Below are 21,477 nucleotides of genomic sequence, written 5' to 3' on the forward strand. Positions count from 1 at the left end.
TTTCCTTCGTGGATGTGATTTAAACATGGAGCCGGCTGATTGGCTGTCCTCCTGGAGACAGCAGTGTGGGGTTAATTTCCTTTAACAAATCTGTGCAGCAGGGGCATCCCTGGGTGGTCACAGTCAACAAACAGGGTTTGAAAGCTTAAGTTGCGTTGGAGAGGAAAGAAGGGCCCCACCTGGGTCTTCCCTCATCAGTGCCTCAGCTGTTTGTCCTTTTACTGCAGAGAATGCAGAAGCTTAAACACACAAAAGGATGAGCCTGTCACATAACTGTCACCCAGTGATTCAAGCATGGTTGTTATTAGTGTATTCCCCTTTGTAATTTAACCAGTTCATATCTGGGAATCCCATCTCTCATGCAGGGTCCTGTTGTTCACATGATTGGGTTTAAAGCCTATTCCCATTGTACCTTGATGAGTTCATGTCTGGGAATCCCCCTGTGGAATGTCCCAGGTGATTTCCTTTATGCTTGCTGATGAGGACAGGGTATGTGGCTCACTCATTCCCTTGATGTCATTGTCATTGATGGGTCTTTGTAGATGTGGTGTCTCCACCTCAGTGAATTGGAATGTGGATGGTGCAATGATGCAAACTAGGTAGCCATCTTTGCCTGTGACCTCAAGTCACACTTAGTCTCTGTTTTTAAAAATGTCTCTGTTTTAAAAGTTCAGTTCGGGTTTCCAGCAGGTGGATTAAATTTCATTATGTGACATAAAGCATGTTTTCATGATAGTGCTTCTTGGAGGAATATTAAATAGCTTGCAATTATATGGGCATTTAAAAAAAATTATTCTTTCACGGGATGAGTGTGTCACTGGCTAGGCTAGTGTTTATTGCCCATCCGTAATTGCCTTTCAGTGGGTAGCGGTGAGTTCCCTTCTTGAACCACTGCAGTCCATGATGGAGTGGGTATATCCACAGTACTGTTAGGAAAGGAGTTCCAGGATTTTGACCCAGCAACAGTGAAGGAATGATGATTTAGTTCCAAGTCAGGATGGTGTGTAGCTTGGAAAGAAACTTGCAGGTGGTGGTGGTGGTGTTGCCTTGCATCTGCTGCCATTTTATGACCTCAGCATGTCGCAATGCATTTCAGAGCCAATGAGATACTTTTGAAATGTCGTCATTGTTGTAATGTGGGGAAACATGGCAGAAAAGAATACACACAGACTCACCAAGTAGCAGTGTAGTAAATGACCTGATAATCTGTCTTACTGATGGTTGAGCAATAAATGTTAGGCTGGACAATGGGAAAACTATCCTGCTCTTTGAAGATTACTGAGGGATTGTTTTTCTGTCTACCTGAACAGGCAGCCAGGGCCTCAGTTTAAAATCTCATCTGGAAGATGGAACTGTATAGCATTCCCTAGAGAACGGCAGAGAGACTTGTATTTCTAATAGCACATTTCATGACCTTGGGGTGTCCCAACGCACTTATGATCCATATACTTTTGAAGTGTAGTCACTATGCTAATGTGGGAAACACAGTAGCCAATTTTCATACAGCAAGATTCCACAAACAGTGATGAGATAATGATCAGATCTATTTTAATGATGTTGGTTAAGGGATAAATGTTGCACAGGATACAGAGAACCTGCATCTCTTTGAAATAGTGCCATGGAATCTTCCACCTGAGAGAGCAGATGGGGCCTTGGTTTAATGTCTTCTGAAAGATAGTACTGCAGTAATGTCAGTCCAGATTATGCACTTGTGTCTGTGAAATAGGGCTTGAATTCACAAATTTCTAACTCTCATGACAGTGCTGCTACTGAAGCAAGGCTAGCACCTAAATATACCTGAATAATTTGAGGGGTTGCTTTTAGTTTCTGAGGGTCCATGTTATTCAGTAGAAGATTCTGATGTTGGCATTAGGATTCAAGCTGTTTTCCACTAGGGCCTTGTTTCCAAACCAATGGAACTGGATCAAAGAGCATTTAAATAATGAACTTCTATACACTTGTGTTCATTTTAAACATTTGAGTATGGTAGTGTAATGGTTATGAGACTGGCATAGCAACCAGAAGCTTTGAGTTCAAATTCCACCATGACTGGTTATGCAATGGGATTCAATAAACCTGATAATTTGACACTGGAACATGAAAGTTAGCCAAACTGTTGTAGAAACCTAATCTGTTCAGTGGTGCCCTAACTGATCTGGCAAAGTCGTGACTCTGATTTGCACTGCAAGGGTCACTTTTAATGTTAACTGAACTGGCCTAGCAAATCACTGTCACTTGAAATTAGGGATGGGCAATGCATGGAGCTTTGTCAATATTGACCACATCTCAAGAACAAATAAAATAAAACCCCCCAAGAAATGTTAGCTTTGAAACCAAACAGTTTAGAACAAGTTTTCAAGTTGGCAGCTATAAGAAATGATTCCTAAAATTACTTTCTTAGAATTATAATCGGGGGAATTTGAATTTGTGCAACGAAGCTTCAATAAACCCTAACCCCTTGCCGTAACCACTGAGCCACGACTGCTTGGCACCTAAATGTTAGCTGTTAAATGTTATCTTTGTTCTTTCTTTAAACACTAAATAACACACACAACAGCAGATAGATATAAGTGTAAATACTTAGGTTTGAGTGATTTTGTGAATTATATTTGAATCCATATAGTTATTCAGCTACTGTTCTGGCTGCAGTCAACTAACTGTACAGCCAAATGAGTTTTTTTACCCACATAATGTGGGCATCACTGGCCAGGCCAGCATTTATTGCCCATCCCTAATTGCCCTCAAGAAGGTGGGGTGAACTGCTGCAGTCAGTGTAGTGTAAGTACATCCACAGTGGTGTTAGGAAGGGAGTTCCAGGATTTTGGCCCAGCAACAGTGAAGGAATGACAATATATTTTCAAATAAGGATGGCATGTGGCTTGGAGGGGTGCTTGCAGGTGATGGTGTTCCCATGCATTAGCTGCTCTTATCCTTCTGGGTAATAGAGGTTGTGGGTTTGAAAGGTGCTGTCGAAGGAACCTTGGTGAGTTGCTGCAGTGCATCTTGTATATGGTATGCACTGCTGCCACTATGTGTTGATGGTAGAGGAGTGAATGTTGAAGGTTGTGGATGGGGTGCCAGTCAAGTGGGCTGTTTTGTCCTGGATGATGTCCAGTTTCTTGAGTATTGTTGGAGCTGCACTAATCCAGGAAATTGGAGAGTATTCCATCATAACCCTGACTTGTGCCTTGTAGATGGTGGAGTCTGGAAGTGAGTTGCTCGTCTCAGAATTCCCAGACCTGCTTTTGTAGCCACAGTATTTATATGGCTGGTCCAGTTCAATTTTTGATCAATGGTAACCCCAGGATGTTAATAGTGGGGCTTTCGGCCATGGAAACGCCATTGAAAAATAAGGGGAGATGGTTGCATTCTCTCTTGTTAGAGTTGGCCTTTGCCTGACGTTTGTGTAGTACGAATGTTACTTGCCACTTAACAGCCCAAGCCTGAATATTGTCCAGGTCTTGCTACATATGGAGACGGACTGCTTCAGTATCTGAGGAGTCGTGAATGGTGCTGAACATTGTGCAGTCATCTATGAACATCCCACTTCTGACCTTATGATGGAAGGAAGGTCATTGATAACACTGCTGCAGTTGGTTGGTCCAGGGCACTACTCTGAGGAACTCCTGCAGTGATGTCCTGGGACTGAGACGATTGACCTCCAACAACTTACAACCATCTTCCTTTGTGCTAGGTATGACTCCAACCAGTGGAGAGTTTTCACTCCTGATTCCCACTGACTCCAATTTTGCTAGGACTCCTTGATGCACAGTCAGTCAAATGCTGATTTTGCTTCCCTTCCATTAGCTTTACTGTGTTTCTGTTATCTCTAACTACCAGCATTCTGGCCAAGTTTTCTCATGCGGCTTGATAATATATGATAGGAGGTAGAATAAAATAAATCAGCAAAATGCTTTGCTAAATTTGGAGTATTGTCAGCTGATAAGAAATGGAGAAGAGTTGCAAAATTAGTGTTTCCAGAAGTTTTATTTTCTCCCTCTCTTGTCATACTAGTGTAAGATGAGCATGTTTCATTTAATTTGTCATGCACTGCTCCTGAAATGAGCACCTGTGGATGTGGAAAGCTCTGGTAAAAGAAACTTGTACGTGAAAGGAGTTGGACTTTTGTTTTGCAGATTTCAATTTAACGTTGTAAAAGTGCTGAATTTTTGCACCAAGGTATTTGTTCTGCCTCATGTTAACCCAGGCTGTATGTAAACAAAGGACTTTTTTTGTTCAGAGTTGTGCTGTGTATCCAGAAAAGATGAATGGGAGACAAAAGATGAGAAAATCCTAAGGATTAGTCACCCAATTCTAGATGAATCATGTTTTTTTTCTCTCTAGCAATCAGATGATGATGTCAGTCAATTTGATTCAAAGTTCACACGACAGACACCTGTTGACAGCCCTGATGACTCAACCCTCAGCGAAAGTGCCAATCAAGTCTTCCTGGTAAGCCTGTGGATATACCATGTGCCTCTGCTGTTTGAAGTAATTTAATGTGCCTTTTTTTAAGGTTCTCATCAAGTTGACAAATGTTGGCACTGGAGAATGGAACACTATATGGGCCACAAGGTTGGGGAAAGAGTACAGATGCATTTAAGGCAAAGTTGATAAGCACGTGAGGGCAAAGAGAATGAAAGGGTATCTTGAAGTGGAGTGTAAGGAGGGTCTTGTGGAGCATAAGTTTTGGCATAGTTGGCTTGGATGGCCCATTTCTGTGCTGTAGACTGAATGTAATATCCCTGTCGGCATCAGGAGTAGGTACAGCAGAAGCAAACCAAATGTATACAAAACGCTCCCTCCTCTGTTACGTTAATGTTTTTCAGCATTGACCTTGAGCATCTACCACTGTGACAATGTGACACTTTTACCACTCTTGCCAGTTAGTGCTAAAGAGGGAACTGTTTTGTTCTGTAGGTCTACCATGCCACCTAAGAGCTTGTTTAAGACTGTTCAAATTCAATTCACAGAACCATTGCCACCAGCAGGTAGAGGAAGCTTTTGCCCCATGAGCCTGGCTGGACTTGAATTCAAGTCTTTAATACACTGTTTACCCCCATCCCAGAAATGATTGGTTGGTTGCAGTAGGACAAAGATATATATATTCAAGTTTATTGTTGGTTGAGTGAAAGGAACGTTTCCACTCTGTGTTTTAAGTTTATATTCAAATTTGTGTTCTTTGATACTGCTTATATCAGGGTCCTGAGCACAAGCCTTACTTCTCATAGACTTTTTTTAGTTAGATACACTGGAGGATTTTTCAACATTCCCATTGGTTTTAGGATATTCTAGTGTCAATGAAAATATTCATAGTCAATGATATTTGGTGAAAGATGTAAATAATATACTACATGGGTAGCCAGCCTTGGCTTAGCACTCTTGCCTCTGAATGCAAAGGTTAGGGGTTCAAACAACTTTCCAAAGACTTTGAGCACAGAATCCAGGCTGACATTGTAGAGTCTTACTGAGGGAATGCTGCACCACCTTCATCTGCCCTCTTAGCTGGAAATAATGGCACTTATTGAACAAGAGCAGGGAAGTTCTCCCCAGTGTCCTGACTAACATTTATCCCTCAACCTACATCACCAAAAGATTCATAGGGCTATATAAGTTTACAGTGATTGACTGCAGTATCCTTTTGGGATATTTTCCTTGGGCACCCATCACAGTAGAAAAGTGTGTTGGGAGTGAGACTAATTAGGCGACAGATGAACCAGAATTCTTGCTTCTATCTAATTACACCTTATGGAAAATGCAGTTGAATAGTTGTTGGGTAAGGGAAAGAGAAAGATGTGGTGCCATTGTATGACATGATGTAACAGCTCATGTGAAGAATGAATACTTGGGAGAGACACCAGAGGGCTTTAGCTCCTTATGGAATTGCAGCCTAGCAAGCATCTGCATCCTCATGAGATAATGAAAATATGACCATTTCTTTTTTCTATTTTCAGGGATTCACTTATGTGGCTCCATCAGTACTGGAAAGCGTTAAGGAAAAATTCTCATTCGAGCCAAAAATCCGTTCACCTCGTAGATTTATTGGCAGCCCCAGGACTCCAGTCAGGTAATTAAATGTTCCTCAGTATGTTCAGTATCGCCAGAAGAGAGACGCTCAGCACTGTAGCACAATCCTCTTGAATTAGTCATAAGTTCCATTCCCTGAAACCGAGATAATACACAAAAAAAAACTGGAGGTCAGGCATTAAAGTACAAGACTCTGTCAATGAATATGTTGATCAGCATGAACATATACAAGCTTTGGGTGAATCCCTCCTGAGAATGCCAACACAGAAACAACCCTTTGACTCAACCAGTCTATTAATATATATCTTCCACATATGTTCTGCTGAAGGGTCCAACCTGATCTTAAAGCTATCGTTCAAATTCAGACACTAACTCACTTGTTGAGCGTTTCTAGCATTTTAGGTTTGAACTTATTTTTGTTTGTGTTTCATTTTGTTGGCTATATTGATTCCTTACTCATGATGAGATGCAAGATCTTTTTTTGGGGAAAGCATTGCTGGCAAGGCCAGCATTTATCATCCACCCTTAGCTGCCCTTAATTGATACATTAATTGAGTGATCTGCTAATCCACTTCAGAGGCAGTTAACGTCGACCAAACTTGTGTGGAGCTGGAGTCACTTATAGGCAAGACTGGAAGAGCAGGAGACCCCTCAACCTCTAAATCCTATTTCGCCATCTGACCTGCGTCATAACTCTATCTAAAACTATCAATTTGAATTCTGACGTTTTCAATCGATCTCCAGGTCAAAAAAGGCTTTCTGGGGGTGAAAGTTCCAGATTTCCACTACCCTTTGTGAAGATTCTAGTCTCCTGTGCTAGACTACCACCAGAGGAAATAGTTTCTCTATCTACCTGATCAAATCATTTAATCACCTTTAAACACCTCAATTTGATCACAAGGAAATACAAGCCTAGTTTATGCAACCTATCCTCAACCTAAAACTTTTAGCCCACACAACTATCGTTTTGGTGAAATGGTGCAAGTTTGGTTTGCTTCATGAAGGGGAAATTGTGCCTGACAAATGTATTAGAATTCTTTGAGGAAGTAACAAGCAGGATAGATAAAGGGAACCAGTAGAAGTAGTATATTTGGACTTCCAAAAGGTGTTTGATATGGTACTGCACATAAGGCTACTTAATAAGAGCCCAAGGTGTTGGGGGTGGTATATTAACATGGATGAAGGGTTGACTGACTAATAGGAGACTGAGAGTTGGGATAAGGGGGGCATTTCCAGGGATGGCAACCTATAACTATTGGGGTACCAGAGGGATCAGTGCTGGGACCACAAGCAAATGGAATGTTGGCCTTTATTTCAGAGAGAATGGAGTATAAAAATAGGGAAACTTTGCTAAAACTGTATAAGGTAGACCACACCTAGAATACTGTGAACAGTTTAGGCCCCCTTAGCTAAGGAAAGATTTTTATTCATTCACAGGATGTGGGCTTCGCTGGCTGAGCCAGCATTTATTGCACATCCCTAGTTTCCTTTGAAGGTGGTGTTGAGCTGCCTTCTTGAACTGCTGCAGTCCATGTGGTGTAGGTACACCCACAGTGCAGTTAGGAAGGGAGTTCCAGAATTTTGTTCCAGTGACAATGAAGGAACGGCGATATATTTCCAAGTCAGGATGGTGAGTGGCTTTGAGGGGAACTTGCAGGTGGCGGTGTTCCCATCTGTCTGCTGCCCTTGTCCTTCTAGGTGGTAGTGATCATGGGTTTGGAAGGTGCTGCCAAAGGAGCCTAGGTGAATTCCTGCAGTGCTACTTGTAGATGGTACACACTGCTGCTACTATGTGTCGGTGGTAGAAGGAGCGAATGTTTGTGGATGTGGTGCCCATCAAGTGGGCTGCTTTGTCCTGGATGGTGTCAAGCTTCTTGAGTGTTGTGTGAGCTGCACTCATCCAGGCAAGTGGGGAGTATTCCATCACACTGCTGACTTGTGCCTTGTAGATGGTGAACAGGCTTTAGGGAGTCAGGAGTGAGTTACTCGTCACAGTATTCCTAGCCTCTGACCTGCTCTTGTAGCCACAGTATTTATATGGCTAGTCCAGTTCCGTTTCTGGTCAATGGTAACCCCCAAGATGTTGACAGTGGGGGATTCAGTGATGGTAATGCCGTTGAACATCAAGGGGTGATGGTTAGATTCTGCCTTGGCGTACATGGTCATCGTCTCATACTTGTGTGGTGCGAATGTTACTTGCCACTTGTCAGCCCAATCCTGGATATTATCCAGGTCTTGCTGCATTTGGACGTGGACTGCTTCAGTATCTGAGGAATTGTGAATGGTGCTGAACATTTGTGCAATCATTAGCGAACATCCCCACTTCTGACCTTATGATGGAAGGAAGGTCATTGATGAAGCAGCTGAAGATGGTTGGGCTTAGGACAGTACCCTGAGGAAGTCCTGGAGCTGAGATGACTGACCTCCAACAACCACAGCCATCTTCCTTTGTACAAGGTATAACTCCAACCAGTGGAGAGTTTTCCCCCGATTCCCATTGACTCCAGTTTTGTTAGGGCTCCTTGATGCCACACTCGGTCAAATGCAGTCTTGATGGCAAGGGCAGTCACACTCACCTCAGGAGTTCAGCTGTTTTGTCCATGTTTGAACCAAGGCTGTAATGAGGTCAGGAGCTGAGTGGCCCTGGCGGAACCCAAACTGATATTTGCTAAGCAAGTGCCGCTTGTTAACACTGTTGATGACTCCTTCCATTACTTTACTGATGATTGAGAGTAGACTGACGGTAATTGGCCGGGTTGGATTTGTCCTGCTTTTTGTGGACAGCACAATACCAGGGCAATTTTCCACATAGCCGGTAGATGCCAGTGTTATAGCTGTACTGGAACAGCTTGGCTAGGGGCGCAGCAATTTCTGGAGCATAAGCTTTCAGTACTATTGCTGGAATATTGTTGGGGCCCATAGCCTTTGCAGTATCCAGTGCCTTCAGCCGTTTCTTGGTATGGAGTGAATTGAATTGGCTGAAGATTGGCATCTGTGATGCTGGGGAGCTCTGGAGGAGGCCGAGATAGATCATCCACTCGGCACTCCTGGCTGAAGATTATAGCAAATGCTTCAGCCTTATCTTTTGATGTGCTGGGCTCCTCCATCATTGAGGATGGGGATATTTGTGGAGCCTCCTCCTCCAGTGAGTTGTTTAATTGTCCACCACCATTCACGACTGGATGTGACAGGACTGCAGAGCTTAGATCTGATCTGTTGGTTGTGGGATCGCTTAGCTCTGTCTACCACACCTCCATCACCCCCAACACCTCAACCCCTTCCCACGGTACCTTCCCATGCAATCGCAGAAGGTGCAACACCTGCCCCTTTACTTCCCCCCTCCTCACAGTCCAAGGGCCCAAACACACCTTTCAAGTGAAGCAGCACTTCATTTGTACTTCCCTCAATTTGGTCTACTGCATTCGCTGCTCCCAATGCGATCTCCACTACATTGGAGGGACCAAACGCAGACTGGATGACCGCTTTGCAGAACACGTTCGGCCTGTCCGCAAATATGACCCAGACCTTCCGGTTGCTTGCCATTTCAACACCCCATCCTGCTTTCGTGCCCACATGTCCGTCTTTGGCCTGCTGCAATGTTCCAGTGAAGCTTAACGCAAACTGGAGGAACAGCACCTCATTTTCCGATTAGGCACCCTACAGCCTTCTGGACTTAACATTGAGTTCAACAACTTCAGACCATGAACTGTCTTCTCCATCCCCACCCCCTTTTTTCATGCCCCTTTTTTCCATATTCGTTTTTATTTTATCATATATATTTTTAAAAAATTTTTCCCACTTAGTTTCATTATTATTATTTTTAAATTTTATTTTCATTCATTGTTTTATCCCCAGCTTTTAGCCTATTTTCAATCGATCTTCCCCCACCCCACCCCCACCAGGGCCATCTGTCACTTTTCAGAGTGCTTACCCTGATCCGGCCATTATCACATTTTGCTTTCTTAATGTCAGTATTAGCACCTCCTTTAACCAGTACAACCACCATTAACAACCCTTTGACCTTTTGTTTATGACATATTTTGCCATCTCTCCTTTGCCTCCACCTATCGCTGGCCTTCTATCCAGCTTCACCTGTTCCACCCCCTTTAATCAGTATATATTTCACCACATCTCTACCTCCCTTTAGATCTGAAGAAGAGTCATACGGACTCAAAACATTATTTCTGTCTCTCTCTCCACAGATGCTGTCAGACCTGAGTTTTTCCAGCATTTCTTGTTTTCGTTTCAGATTTCCAGCATCCGCAGTATTTTGCCTTTATTTATATCTGTCTATCACTTGCTGCTTTTGCTGTTTAGCACGCAAGTAATCCTGCGTTATAGCTTCACCAGGTTAACACCTCGTTTTTAGGTATGTCTGGTGCTGCTCCTGTCATGCCCTCCTGCACTCTCCATTGAACCAGGGTTGATCCCCTGGCTTGATGGTAATGGTAGAGTGGGGGAATATATCAGGTCATGAGGTTACAGATTGTGTTAGAGTACAATTCTGCTGCTGCTGGTGGCCACAGTGCTCCATGGATACCCAGTCTTGAGTTGCTAGATCTGTTCGAAATCTATGCTGTTTAGCACAGCGGTAGTGCCACACAACACAATGGAGGGTATCCTCAATGTGAAGACGGGATTTTGTCTCCACAACGAATGTGCGGTGGTCACTCCTACCGATATTGTCATGGGCAGATGCATCTGCAGCAGGCAGGTTGTTGAGGATGAGGTCAAGTATGGTTTTTCCCTCATGTTGGTTCCCTCACCAGCTGCCACAGACCCAGTGTAGTAGCTACGTCCTTTAGGACATGGCCAGCTTGGTCAGTAGTGGCACTACCAAGCCACTCTTGATGATGGATATTAAAGTCCCTCACCCAGTGCACATACTGCATCCTTGCCACTCTCAAGTGGTGTTCAACATGGAGGAGCACTGACTCATCAGCTGAGGGAGGGCAGTACGTGGTAATCAGCAGGAGGTTTCCTACCCATGTTTGACCTGATACCATGAGACTTCTTGGGGTCTGGAGTCAATGTTGAAGACTCCTAGGGCAACTTCCTCCCGACTGTATACCACTGTGCCGCCACCTCTGCTGGGCCTGCCCTGCTGGTGGAACAGGGCATACCCAGGGATGGTGATGGTGGTGTCTGGGGCACTGTCTGTTAGATATGATTCCGTGAGGATGACTATGTCAGGCTATTGCTTGACTAGTCTATGAGACTGCTATCCCAATTTTGGCACTAGCCCCCAGATGTTAGTAAGGAGGACTTTGCAGGGTCGACAGGACTGAGATTGCCGTTGTCTTTTCCGGTGCCTAGGTCGATGCCGGGAGGTCTGTCCGTTTTCATTTCTTTTTTGTGACTTTGTAGTGGTTTGATACAGCTGAGTGGCTTGCCTGTTGCAGAGAGCAGTTAAGAGTCAACCACATTGCTGTGGGTCTGGAGTCACATGTAGGTCAGACCAGGTAAGGACAACTGATTTCCTTCCCTAAAGGGCATTAGTGAACCATATGGGTTTTTACAACAATCGACAATGGCTTCGTGGTTATCATTCACCTTTTAATTCTAGATTTTTATTGAATTCAAGTTCCACCATTCTGCAGAACATTACCCTGGGCCTCTGATTACCACTATGCCATCACCTCCCTTGAGATTTACAGGCAGTCCAGAGAAGGTTCACTAAGTTGATCCCAGGTATGGAGGGATTTTCTTATGAGGAGAGGCTGAGAAGGTTGGGCTTGTGCTCATTGGTGTTTAGCAGAATGAGAGGCGACCTTATTGAAACATAAGATTCTTAAGAGGCTTGACAGGGTAGATGCTGAGAGGTTGTTTCCCCTTGTGGGAGAGTCTAGGACCAGAGGGCATAATCTCAGAGTAAGGGTCACCCATTTAAGACAGAGATGAGGAGGAATTTCTTCTGAGGGTAGTGAATCTGGAATTCTTTACTGCAGAGGGCTGTAGAGGTTGGTTCGTTAAATATATTCAAGGCTGAGATAGACAGATTTTTAATCAGTAAGGGAATCGAGGGTTATGGGGGAAAGGCAGTAAAGTGGAGTTGAAGATTATCAGATCAGCCATGATCTCATTGAATGGCGGAGCAGGCCTACTTCTGCTTCTGTATCTTATGGTCTTAAATTTGGTTGTTATTCTTTCCTAAAGAACATTAGATGCAAATTATATGTAGAAACAAAGGTAGATCAGAAGTGTCTAGAATTTGGAAAGAATTCTGCAGATAACCTGCTCAGAAGCAGTGATTGAAGTGTTAATATTTTGGATTGGTTCCTCAGGAGCTATTCAGAAAAGTGATTTTTATGCTTTTGTGTGTCTGAAGTGTAACATCTACAAGAGTTAATATTACTAGTATTTCGATTACATAGATTGGATTTGCTGAGCTCCTGTTGTAGACTCTTGTTAAATGGGAGCAAATAGAATCACAGCGCATTTAGTCCATTGTGCTTGTGCCAGCTCTTCCCCATCCCTCAGTTTATTTTCTTCCTTGAATATTTATCAAATTCCCTTTTGAAAGCTACGATTGAATCCACCATCCTTTCATGCTGTGTATCCAAATTTTAACCACTCATTGTGTAAAAAGATTTTCCTCATGCCACCCCTGGCTTTTTTTGTCAATCACTTAAAAATGATGTGGTAGAAACAGCAGTTTGATGTTTTAGCCCTAAACCTGACCCATGGCCTTTTCCACAAAGGGCGTAGAGCCATGCAAAAATTACCCTGATATATCACTGTGAGTGATCAAACTTTTACAAGCAAAGCTGACATTAACAATAAATGATTGCTTCCTGAGTTGGAGATATTTCATGTTACACAGTTGGCAGGACCCCATTCTATTTTTTAACAGACAGGGCAAAATTAATTTGTATGATTTATTTTGTAGCCTAAGGAAGTCAATGCAAAGTGCTTTGTGGTGTGATTCCTTTGGATGTATACTTTTTTATCTTCACTAGTCCTTCATTGTAAAGGATGTAGGTCAGTGTATGGGGAAATGATGGTGTAGTGGTAATGTCACTGGACTGGTAATCCAGAGACCCAGGTAATGCTCTAGGGACACGGCAGGTCGGATTTGAATTCAAGTTAATAAATCTGGAATATAGCTAGTCTCAGTAATGGTGACCATGAAACCATCATTGATTGTCGTAATAACCCATCTGGTTCACTGTTGTCCTTACCTGATCTGGTACATGTGACACCAGACCCACAGCAGTGTGGTTGACTCTTAACTGCCCTCTGAAATGGCCTAGCAAGCCACTCAGTTCAAGGGCAATTATGGGGATGGCCAACAAATGCTGGCCTTGCCAGCAATGCCTACATCCATGAAAGAATAAAAAAAACTGTTGTGTATTTTTCCAACAGTTGCCCTTGTTGGGCTAAACTGTCCAAATTCTCAGCATAGTCCTCTTGTTCTGTAGGTATAAATAATAATAATGTTATTGCCCAGAACAGAAAATTGATATAAAAATGAGGCGGCTATTGCAGATTAAGGATGGGGCATGGTACTAAACCATGGAGACTGAGAAGATCCTAGGTTTGGTCTCCAGTTCACTGATCTCATCAAGGTAGCAGTGGTGTGCTGCATTGTCCACAACAATTCCTGGCTATGTTAAAAGGAAAACCAGTCTGTCTATTGACAACATTGTGTTTGCCAGTGAGTTAGAGGTGGGTTGGGACTTACTGCAGGACTCAATAGTTTATTTTACAACAAACAAAGTCTAGTTACTCAGCAAACACTTTGTTTAAATCATGTACTACAGCAAATGGAAATTAGTGCTGCCACCAAATACAGCCGGAAACTACAGCAAAAGTACTCATGATGGAAACTATGGCAACATCTCCTGATGAAAGTAGGAAAATGCAGTAAGAGGAATGGTTAAATGCAAATTGATAATTTTTCCAGCAAATTAGTGAGTGCAGGAGTCACATAAAAGTTAAATGCATGCAACGAATCCTAGATACATACAATGGTACATCCAGGTGTGATTGATGGGGTAATTAACCAATCATCATCTTCATTCTGGCAGAAATAATGTCATTATACGCATCTGAGTTATACAATGTATATGTCCAGGAGAGAAATCTGACTTGATTGTGGATTGTACATAGATTTAGACACTGATCTTTTGACACAACAAAAACAGAAATACCTGGAAAAACTCAGCAGGTCTGGCAGCATCGGTGAAGAAGAGCAAAGTTGACGTTTCGAGTCCTCATGACCCTTCAACAGAACTAAGTAGAAATAGGAAAGGGGTGAAATATAAGATGGTTTAAGGGGGTGGGGGGGAAGGGTTGTTGGGACAAGCAAGCAGTGATAGGAGGAGATAACCAAAAGATGTCACAGACAAAAGAACAAAGAGGTGTTGAAGGTGGAGATATTATCTAAAAGAATGTGCTAATTAAGATTGGAGAGCAGGACAAGCAATGTGGCTCTAGTGGGGGTGGGGTGAAATAAACCATGGGTGGAATACATTTAAAAATAATGGAAATAGGTGGGAAAAGAAAAATCTATATAAATTATTGGAAAAAACAAAAGGGAGGGGGAAGAAACGGAAAGGGGGTGGGGATGGAGGAGGGAGTTCAAGATCTAAAGTGTTGAACTCAATATTCACCTTCAACACCTCTTTGTTCTTTTGTCTGTGACATCTTTTGGTTATCTCCTCCTATCACTGCTTGCTTGTCCCAACAACCCTTCACCCCCCCCCCCACCCTTAAACCAGCTTATATTTCACCCCTTTCCTATTTCTACTTAGTTCTGTTGAAGGGTCATGAGGACTCAAAACGTCAACTTTGCTCTTCTTCGCTGATGCTGCCAGACCTGCTGAGTTTTTCCAGGTATTTCTGTTTTTGTTTTGGATTTCCAGCATCCGCAGTTTTTTGTTTTTATTACTGATCTTTTGAATTGTTTCAGCATAAATTGCGGTGTAATTGAAGTGGTTATGTTACTGGACTAGTAATCCAGAGCCCTGGACAGAGAATGAGAGTTCAAGCCCCACCAGGATAGTTAAAGAATTTGAATTCAGTTTCCAAAAAATAAGTTTAAAAAAAATACCTCCTGGAAATAAAAAGCTGCTAAGAGTAAAGTTGACTCCAAAGCTGTCAGATTGTTATTAAAACTCTAACTGCTAAAATGTCTCAAAGGAATGAAACTGGACAGAACACCCGGCATCTACCTAGGCACCGGAAACAACAACAACAGCGAATTCAGCCCTGTTGACCCTGCAAATTCCTCCTTAGCAACATCTGGGGGCTTGTGCCAAAATTGGGAGAGCTGTCTCTCAGACTAGTCAAGCAACAGCCTTATGTAGTCATCTTCATGGAATCATATCTTACAGACAGTGCCCCAGATACCACCATCACCATTCCCGGTATGTCCTGTCCCACCAGCAGGACAGACCCAGCAAAGGTGGTGGTACGCTGGTATGCAGTCAGGAGGGGGTTGCCCTAGGAGTCCTCAACATCGACTCCGGACCCCATGAAGTGTCATGGCATCAGGTCAAACATGGAAAAGGAACCTACTGCTGATTACCACGTACTGCAAAAGATAAGGCTGAAGCACTTGCTACAATCTTCAGCCAGAAATGCCAAGTGGATGATCCAACTCAGCCTCCTACGGAGTCCCCAGCATCACAGGTGCCAGTCTTCAACCAATTTGATTCACTCCACGTGATATCAAGAAACGGCTGAAGGCACTGGATAGTGCTGTGGGCCCTGACAATAGCACTGAAGACTTGTGCTCCAGAACTTGCTGCGCCCCTAGCCAAGCTGTTCCAATACAGCTACAACACTGGCACCTACCCCTCAATGTGGAAAATTACCCAGGTACGTCCTCTACACAAAAACCTAGGACAAATCCAACCCGGTCAATTATCACCCCATCAGTCTACCCTCGATCATCAGTAAAGTGATGGAAGGGATCATCAACAGTGCTATCAAGTGGCACTTGCTTAGCAATAACCTGCTCACTGGCGCTCAGTTCAGGTTCCGCCACGGCCACTGAGCTCCTGACCTCACTATAGCCTTGGTTCAAACATGGACAAAAGAGCTGAACTCCCGAGGTGAGGTGAGAGTGACTGCCCTTAACATCCAGGCCACATTTGACCCGACTGCAGCATCAAGGCAAAACTGGAGTCAATGGGAATAAGGGGGAAAACTCTCCACTGGTTGGAGTCATGCCTCACACAAAGGAAGATGGTTGTGGTTCTGAGGTCCATCATCTCACCTCCAGGATATCACTGCAGGAGTTCCTGAAGGTAGTGTCCTTGGCGCAATCATCTGCAGTTGCTTCATCAATAACCTTCCTTCCATCATGAGGTCAGAAGTGGGGATGTTTGCTGCTGATTGTGCAATGTTCAACACCATTCACAACTCCTCAGTTAATGAAGCAGTCCTTGTCCAAATGCAGAAAGATCTGGACAACATCCAGGCTTGGGCTGACAAGTGGCAAGCAACATTCGTGCCACACAAGTGCCAGGCAATGACCATCTCCAACAAGAGGGAATCTATACATTGCCCGTTGACATCCAATGGCATTATCATCGCTGAATCCCCCACTATCAGCATCCTGGGGATTACTGTTGACTGGAAACGGAACTAAATACTGTGGTTACAAGAGCAGGTCAGAGGCTAGGAATCTTGTGGCGAGTAACTCACCATTGACTCCCCGAAGCCTGTCCACAATCTACAAGGCACAAGTCAGGAGTGTGATGGGATACTCTCCACTCGCCTGGATGAGTGCAGTCCAACAACACTCATGAAGCTTGACACCATCCAGGACAAAGCAGCCCATCCACTGTGGGATTATTTACAGTCTACACAAATATTCACTCCTCCAATGAACAGTGGCAGCAGTGTTATCCATCTACAAGTTGCACTGCAGAAACTCACCAAGGCTCCTTAGCATCTTCCAAATCCACGACCACTACCATCTAGAAGGACAAGAGCAGCAGATATATGGGAATACCACCACCTGGAACTTCCCCTTCAAGCCACTCACCATCCTGACTTGGAAATAAATTGCTGTTCCTTCACTGTCACTAGGTCAAAATCCTGGGTCTGCCTACACCACATGGACTGCAGCGCCTCAAGAAGGCAGCTCACCACCACCTTCTCAATGGCAATTAGGGATGGACAATGAATGCTGGCCCAGCCAGCAAAGCCCACATCCCTTGAATAAAAAAAGGGCAGTTTTCTCAGGCTGTGAAATACACTTCTAGGGTTAGTCATAGAGAAAGAAACTTGTGAACTTTCAAGATAGATGGGTAAAGGTAAAGGGTGGTAAATGCGTATAAATCAACTTGTTTGCCTGGAGGGTGAATGCCCTTTTCCATATTGTAATTTCTTTGTATTTTTGTGGGACAAAAAGAATAAGTAGCGTAAGCCTAACATTGTCTGAGCTTTGTGTGAGGATTAGCCTTTGCTTTTTCCCTTTTATTGTGACAGTGTTTTTCACATGGATCATTAGGTTTTGCTTAGCTGTAACCAAGAGGTCACCTTGTACAGGAGCTGCCTCATGTACAGAATATTGGAAGATCTCAGTTTAGTTTCCCACTGCATATGTTTTGTACATTATTAGATTAGTTTTGGCCAGGTTGAGCAGATTCGTTTCTGTGAACAATTTACTTATTGCCACTTTATTTTTCAGCCCAGTGAAGTTCTCATCTGCTGAATGCTGGGCCCGTGGAGCCAACATGGAACCACCCAGAGAACGTGGATCATCAGACTACCCAATGGACGTCGGGATGGAACAGATGGACGTGACAGTTAGTGGAGAGGCATCTGCTCCACTGCCAATCCGACACCCCATGGGCGTGAGCTCTGTGCCTTTCAAAAAGCAAACGTATCCAGTGCCCCCAAACAGACCAGCACATCTGCGCATGAACCTATGACGACAGGTGAACGTGGAAGGAAGGAAAGAAAGATCATCAATGCAAGACTGCGCCTGTGTGAGCGCTAACCAAGTACAACTGTGAGAGTATTTTTGGGAGGGTACCAAGCCTCCCCATCTTCCTCTCTCCCCCTCCCCTCTTCCCCCCCCTCCCCTCACCCTCCCCTCCCCAACCCCTTTTCAAAAACAACCATGGAAATCTTGGTTCAGGACAATTACTCAATGAAAACATATGCATCACTGATGGGAAAAAAAGGGAGATTAAAATAATTGGCGGGGTGATGAGCATCTTTGAGACGCATGTACTGCATCAGTGTAGGGGCATTAATGCCCCATGCAGCATTTCACCTCTTGAGGTTCTGCACTAGACGTTAACAGAAAAATCCTGTGACTCATCATCGTTAATGGTGTTGAAGAAATCTTTCTGCTTAGGTGCCTGATGAACACAGTATTACCAAAGGCAGAGTTGTTGCACGGCTTTGCCTGAACCTCTCAATCAAACTGCCACTTGTGTCCGGAGGGTGGGGGCAGGGTGCAGAGAATGCTGGGTGTGTCTGCATCCACGATAGGAAAGATTGCACATTGTCATAATGTTATCAGAGCCCAAAGTCTCAGACACTCGATCCTGTATTGTAATACATTGGAGCCCGCATAAATACAGTTTATGGAAAGAGATCATGGATTAAAAAAAAATCTATATACTACGCTGTAATGCGTACAATGGTGATACAATTGTATTAACTCTTTGATGCATACAAGTCTTAAAAGCTTAAATTTGCTTTATGTAGACTTAATGTTTGAAGAGGTTTGAAGTTTACCACATTATCTGCCTTTTTGCCTACTGCAACTATACTCTCTTAGAGCTGTCTATAATCACAGTACTGCAATAGATCTGTCTTGTTCTTTTTTTAAAGGGTAATGCCATTTCCCAAGAGTGTGTCACCAAATAGGTGATGATGTGCAACCAGCACTTTAAAATCTGGCCCACCTGCATTTCTGGCTCATTATGAAGCTCCAGTTTAAATCATTTCTTCTGTTTACATCCTTTAAATGTCACTTCTGCTTCTCTTTAGAAGTATGTTGACATGCTGGCGTCCATGCCATATATTTCTAGCATAGTAGACCCCAAAGCTGATGTTCCTCCAATCTGCTAGATGTGGTAAGTATAAGGAGGGGATGAGAAATGAAGGGTATCTGTTTAGACTCAAACCAAATCTTCCCTTCCTACATTCAAGCACCCCCAAAGAGTCTGAAATTGAGTGATGGCACCTTGCATGGATGAGCTGTGGTTCTGAACAGGATGCTGCATCAAGCCCTCTAAAAGACACATTTTCCACAGCTATAGTACTTGACTAATATTTGTTCTGATTCTGTCATGCAATGTTCTAGACATCCAGGTCTGATTGTGTGAAGTGTAGTGTGTGCTGAATTTTTTTTTTTTACAAGCTGCTTTTTCTCTATACCTGTCTCTGCTATTGAAATCAGTTGAGCCATAGGATACAAGCCATAAATGTCTTTATGCACGGAAAGGCAGTCTGGCATGCCATAGGTCTTTTTATGAGCACGAACCTGAATGACAGCTTAAGTCCAAGCTTAAAAGCAGCTGTTATGTATATAGACCTTCAAAGAGAGACATGAAAATGCAGTTCAGAAGCCATTCATTTCAGTGATTTTTATTCTCTTGTTAGATTTATAAATATTTAATCCCATTTCTTGTTCTTTGGGTCAAAGCACTGTGTTCTCATTAATTTAGGCTACTTGAATTTTTTTTTGCTAAATCCAGGACTTGATCATTATTCAAAGGACTCCTTGCCTTCCCCTAACCCATTGTTTGATTATGTCGGTAACGACATTTACTGTGGGTGGTGGACCTATAAGTCTCACTTGGATGCTTTTCTCAAGTAGAAAATCATGGCTAATGAAATGACCCCTCTCTATGTGAGCAGAGTACACCAGCCTGAGGCATAGGAAATGGTAGCAAGAGACAATAAACTTGAAAGAAGGAATGGCTTCTTCAATGTGTTCAACCCAAAATTTCAGATTTATTTAGAAGGTTAATTGCTAACTCCACCTTTCATTTCTTTCCCCCACAAAAATTCCATTGTGTTTTAAAGGCACAGATTCAAATAATGTCAAATCATAGCCTGTTCTATTTTTCAACAAAATCTTAGATGAGAATTCTACTCTTGATTTGGGAAAACATGCAGTCACATTTAGGCCTTGCAGCACAACAGGAGCACCATTTTTAATCCTCGGCATTGTAGAAGTGGAGAGATTTATGTTCTGACACTGGACTTGTGCTGATCCACCTATATAGATAATTGTCATAATTTACTGCAAAAAAACCTCGAGCTTCAGTACCAGACATTCAAACTTGTTGATCCATATACATTTAATTTTGTGAGGCTGAGTGCGTCACCCAATTAATCTCACATCCTGAAACTGCCCACGTGACTCAAAAGGTGGTGCATGCCAAGCTAGCATACCCACTCAATGATGACCCTGGAGTTCAGCATATTTGTCAAATCAGTCATCAGCAATGCGAAGTATCATCATTACATTTTCTGTTGGTTTCTCATGTTTATATCCCACCAAAACTGCCTTCCTCGGGTGTTTGAAAATGGCCTTGCTCCTAATCTGTGCTGGTGACAATATGTCAATTTGCCATAAAAGTCCTTTCAAAGTTTATTATTTTGGATGTAATTCGGTCTTAACTGCTCTAAAAATTGCTGCAGTCGCACTTGGTTAATTTTCTTTTGGGCTGATTTGAAATTTTCAGGTCTAGAAATGTCTAAACTTGTCCTCTGGTGGGGCTGCTGTATGATCAGCTGGCAGGGAATGCACTGAAATGCAAGTGGCATCCTCCCCTTTTGTCTTTGATTTACATATCACTTCTTGGTGACATGGCTGATATTGGAATTTTTCCATTAAAAAGGTTTACGGTGTGAACTTGTGTCCCATCACTTCAGCACAGGTGGCTACCAACAAGTTGTATACCACTCTGAGATTGAACACCGTGACTATGTAATGCACTTAATGCAATGTCATGTGAGAGTTGGTTGGAGCAGTTTTAACAAGCTTCATGTGTGAGATGCTGTAAAATTGTAAACTCCCAGAGTAACCATATTTGCCAGGAAACATCCTCAAAGAAGAGGGCAGTTGTGCTCTTAACTCAAAAGCTCAGTTGAAGTCATGGTTTAAAAAAATTTTTTTTGAAGTTTTAAGCTTAACATTTTAAGTTTACAAGGGCATAACTACCTCTCGCCTTAGTTATACAATTTTTTTCGGTGACTTCAAAAAAACTGTCTTTTTTGTATTTTAGTGCTGAAATCTGTAAATTTCTATTTAACTCTAATCAAAAAAGGCTGCTACCCAGTGTGTACACCTCCCTTCAAATCTACTGTTATTGATAATGAAGGATCTATTCTCTGTAATCAGGTCTGTTGTTTCTGAGTATGTCCAATCAATTATTTGATGATGGATTCTGGGATTTTACAAAGATTTCTGGATTGCATTCCATGATTCCATTCATTTTTACATTATAATCAGAAAGTCAGAGG

General features: G+C 43.0%; 1 protein-coding gene across 1 annotated transcript in view; it reads left to right on the top strand.

The window, feature by feature from the left end:
• Nucleotides 1-18,695, top strand: part of LOC144684440 (ribosomal protein S6 kinase beta-1-like) — a 75,840-nt gene extending 57,145 nt beyond the window's left edge. Inside the window, exons 13-15 of the mRNA XM_078548223.1 lie at nucleotides 4,345-4,452; nucleotides 5,955-6,067; nucleotides 17,675-18,695. Coding sequence (XP_078404349.1) covers nucleotides 4,345-4,452; nucleotides 5,955-6,067; nucleotides 17,675-17,918 — 465 coding nt within the window. The 3' untranslated portion in view covers nucleotides 17,919-18,695. The remainder of the gene's footprint in view (nucleotides 1-4,344; nucleotides 4,453-5,954; nucleotides 6,068-17,674) is intronic.
• Nucleotides 18,696-21,477: the final 2,782 nt, after the last annotated feature.

The sequence above is a fragment of the Cetorhinus maximus genome, chromosome 9 (genome assembly GCF_964194155.1).
Source record: "Cetorhinus maximus chromosome 9, sCetMax3.hap1.1, whole genome shotgun sequence".
NCBI lineage: Eukaryota > Metazoa > Chordata > Chondrichthyes > Lamniformes > Cetorhinidae > Cetorhinus > Cetorhinus maximus.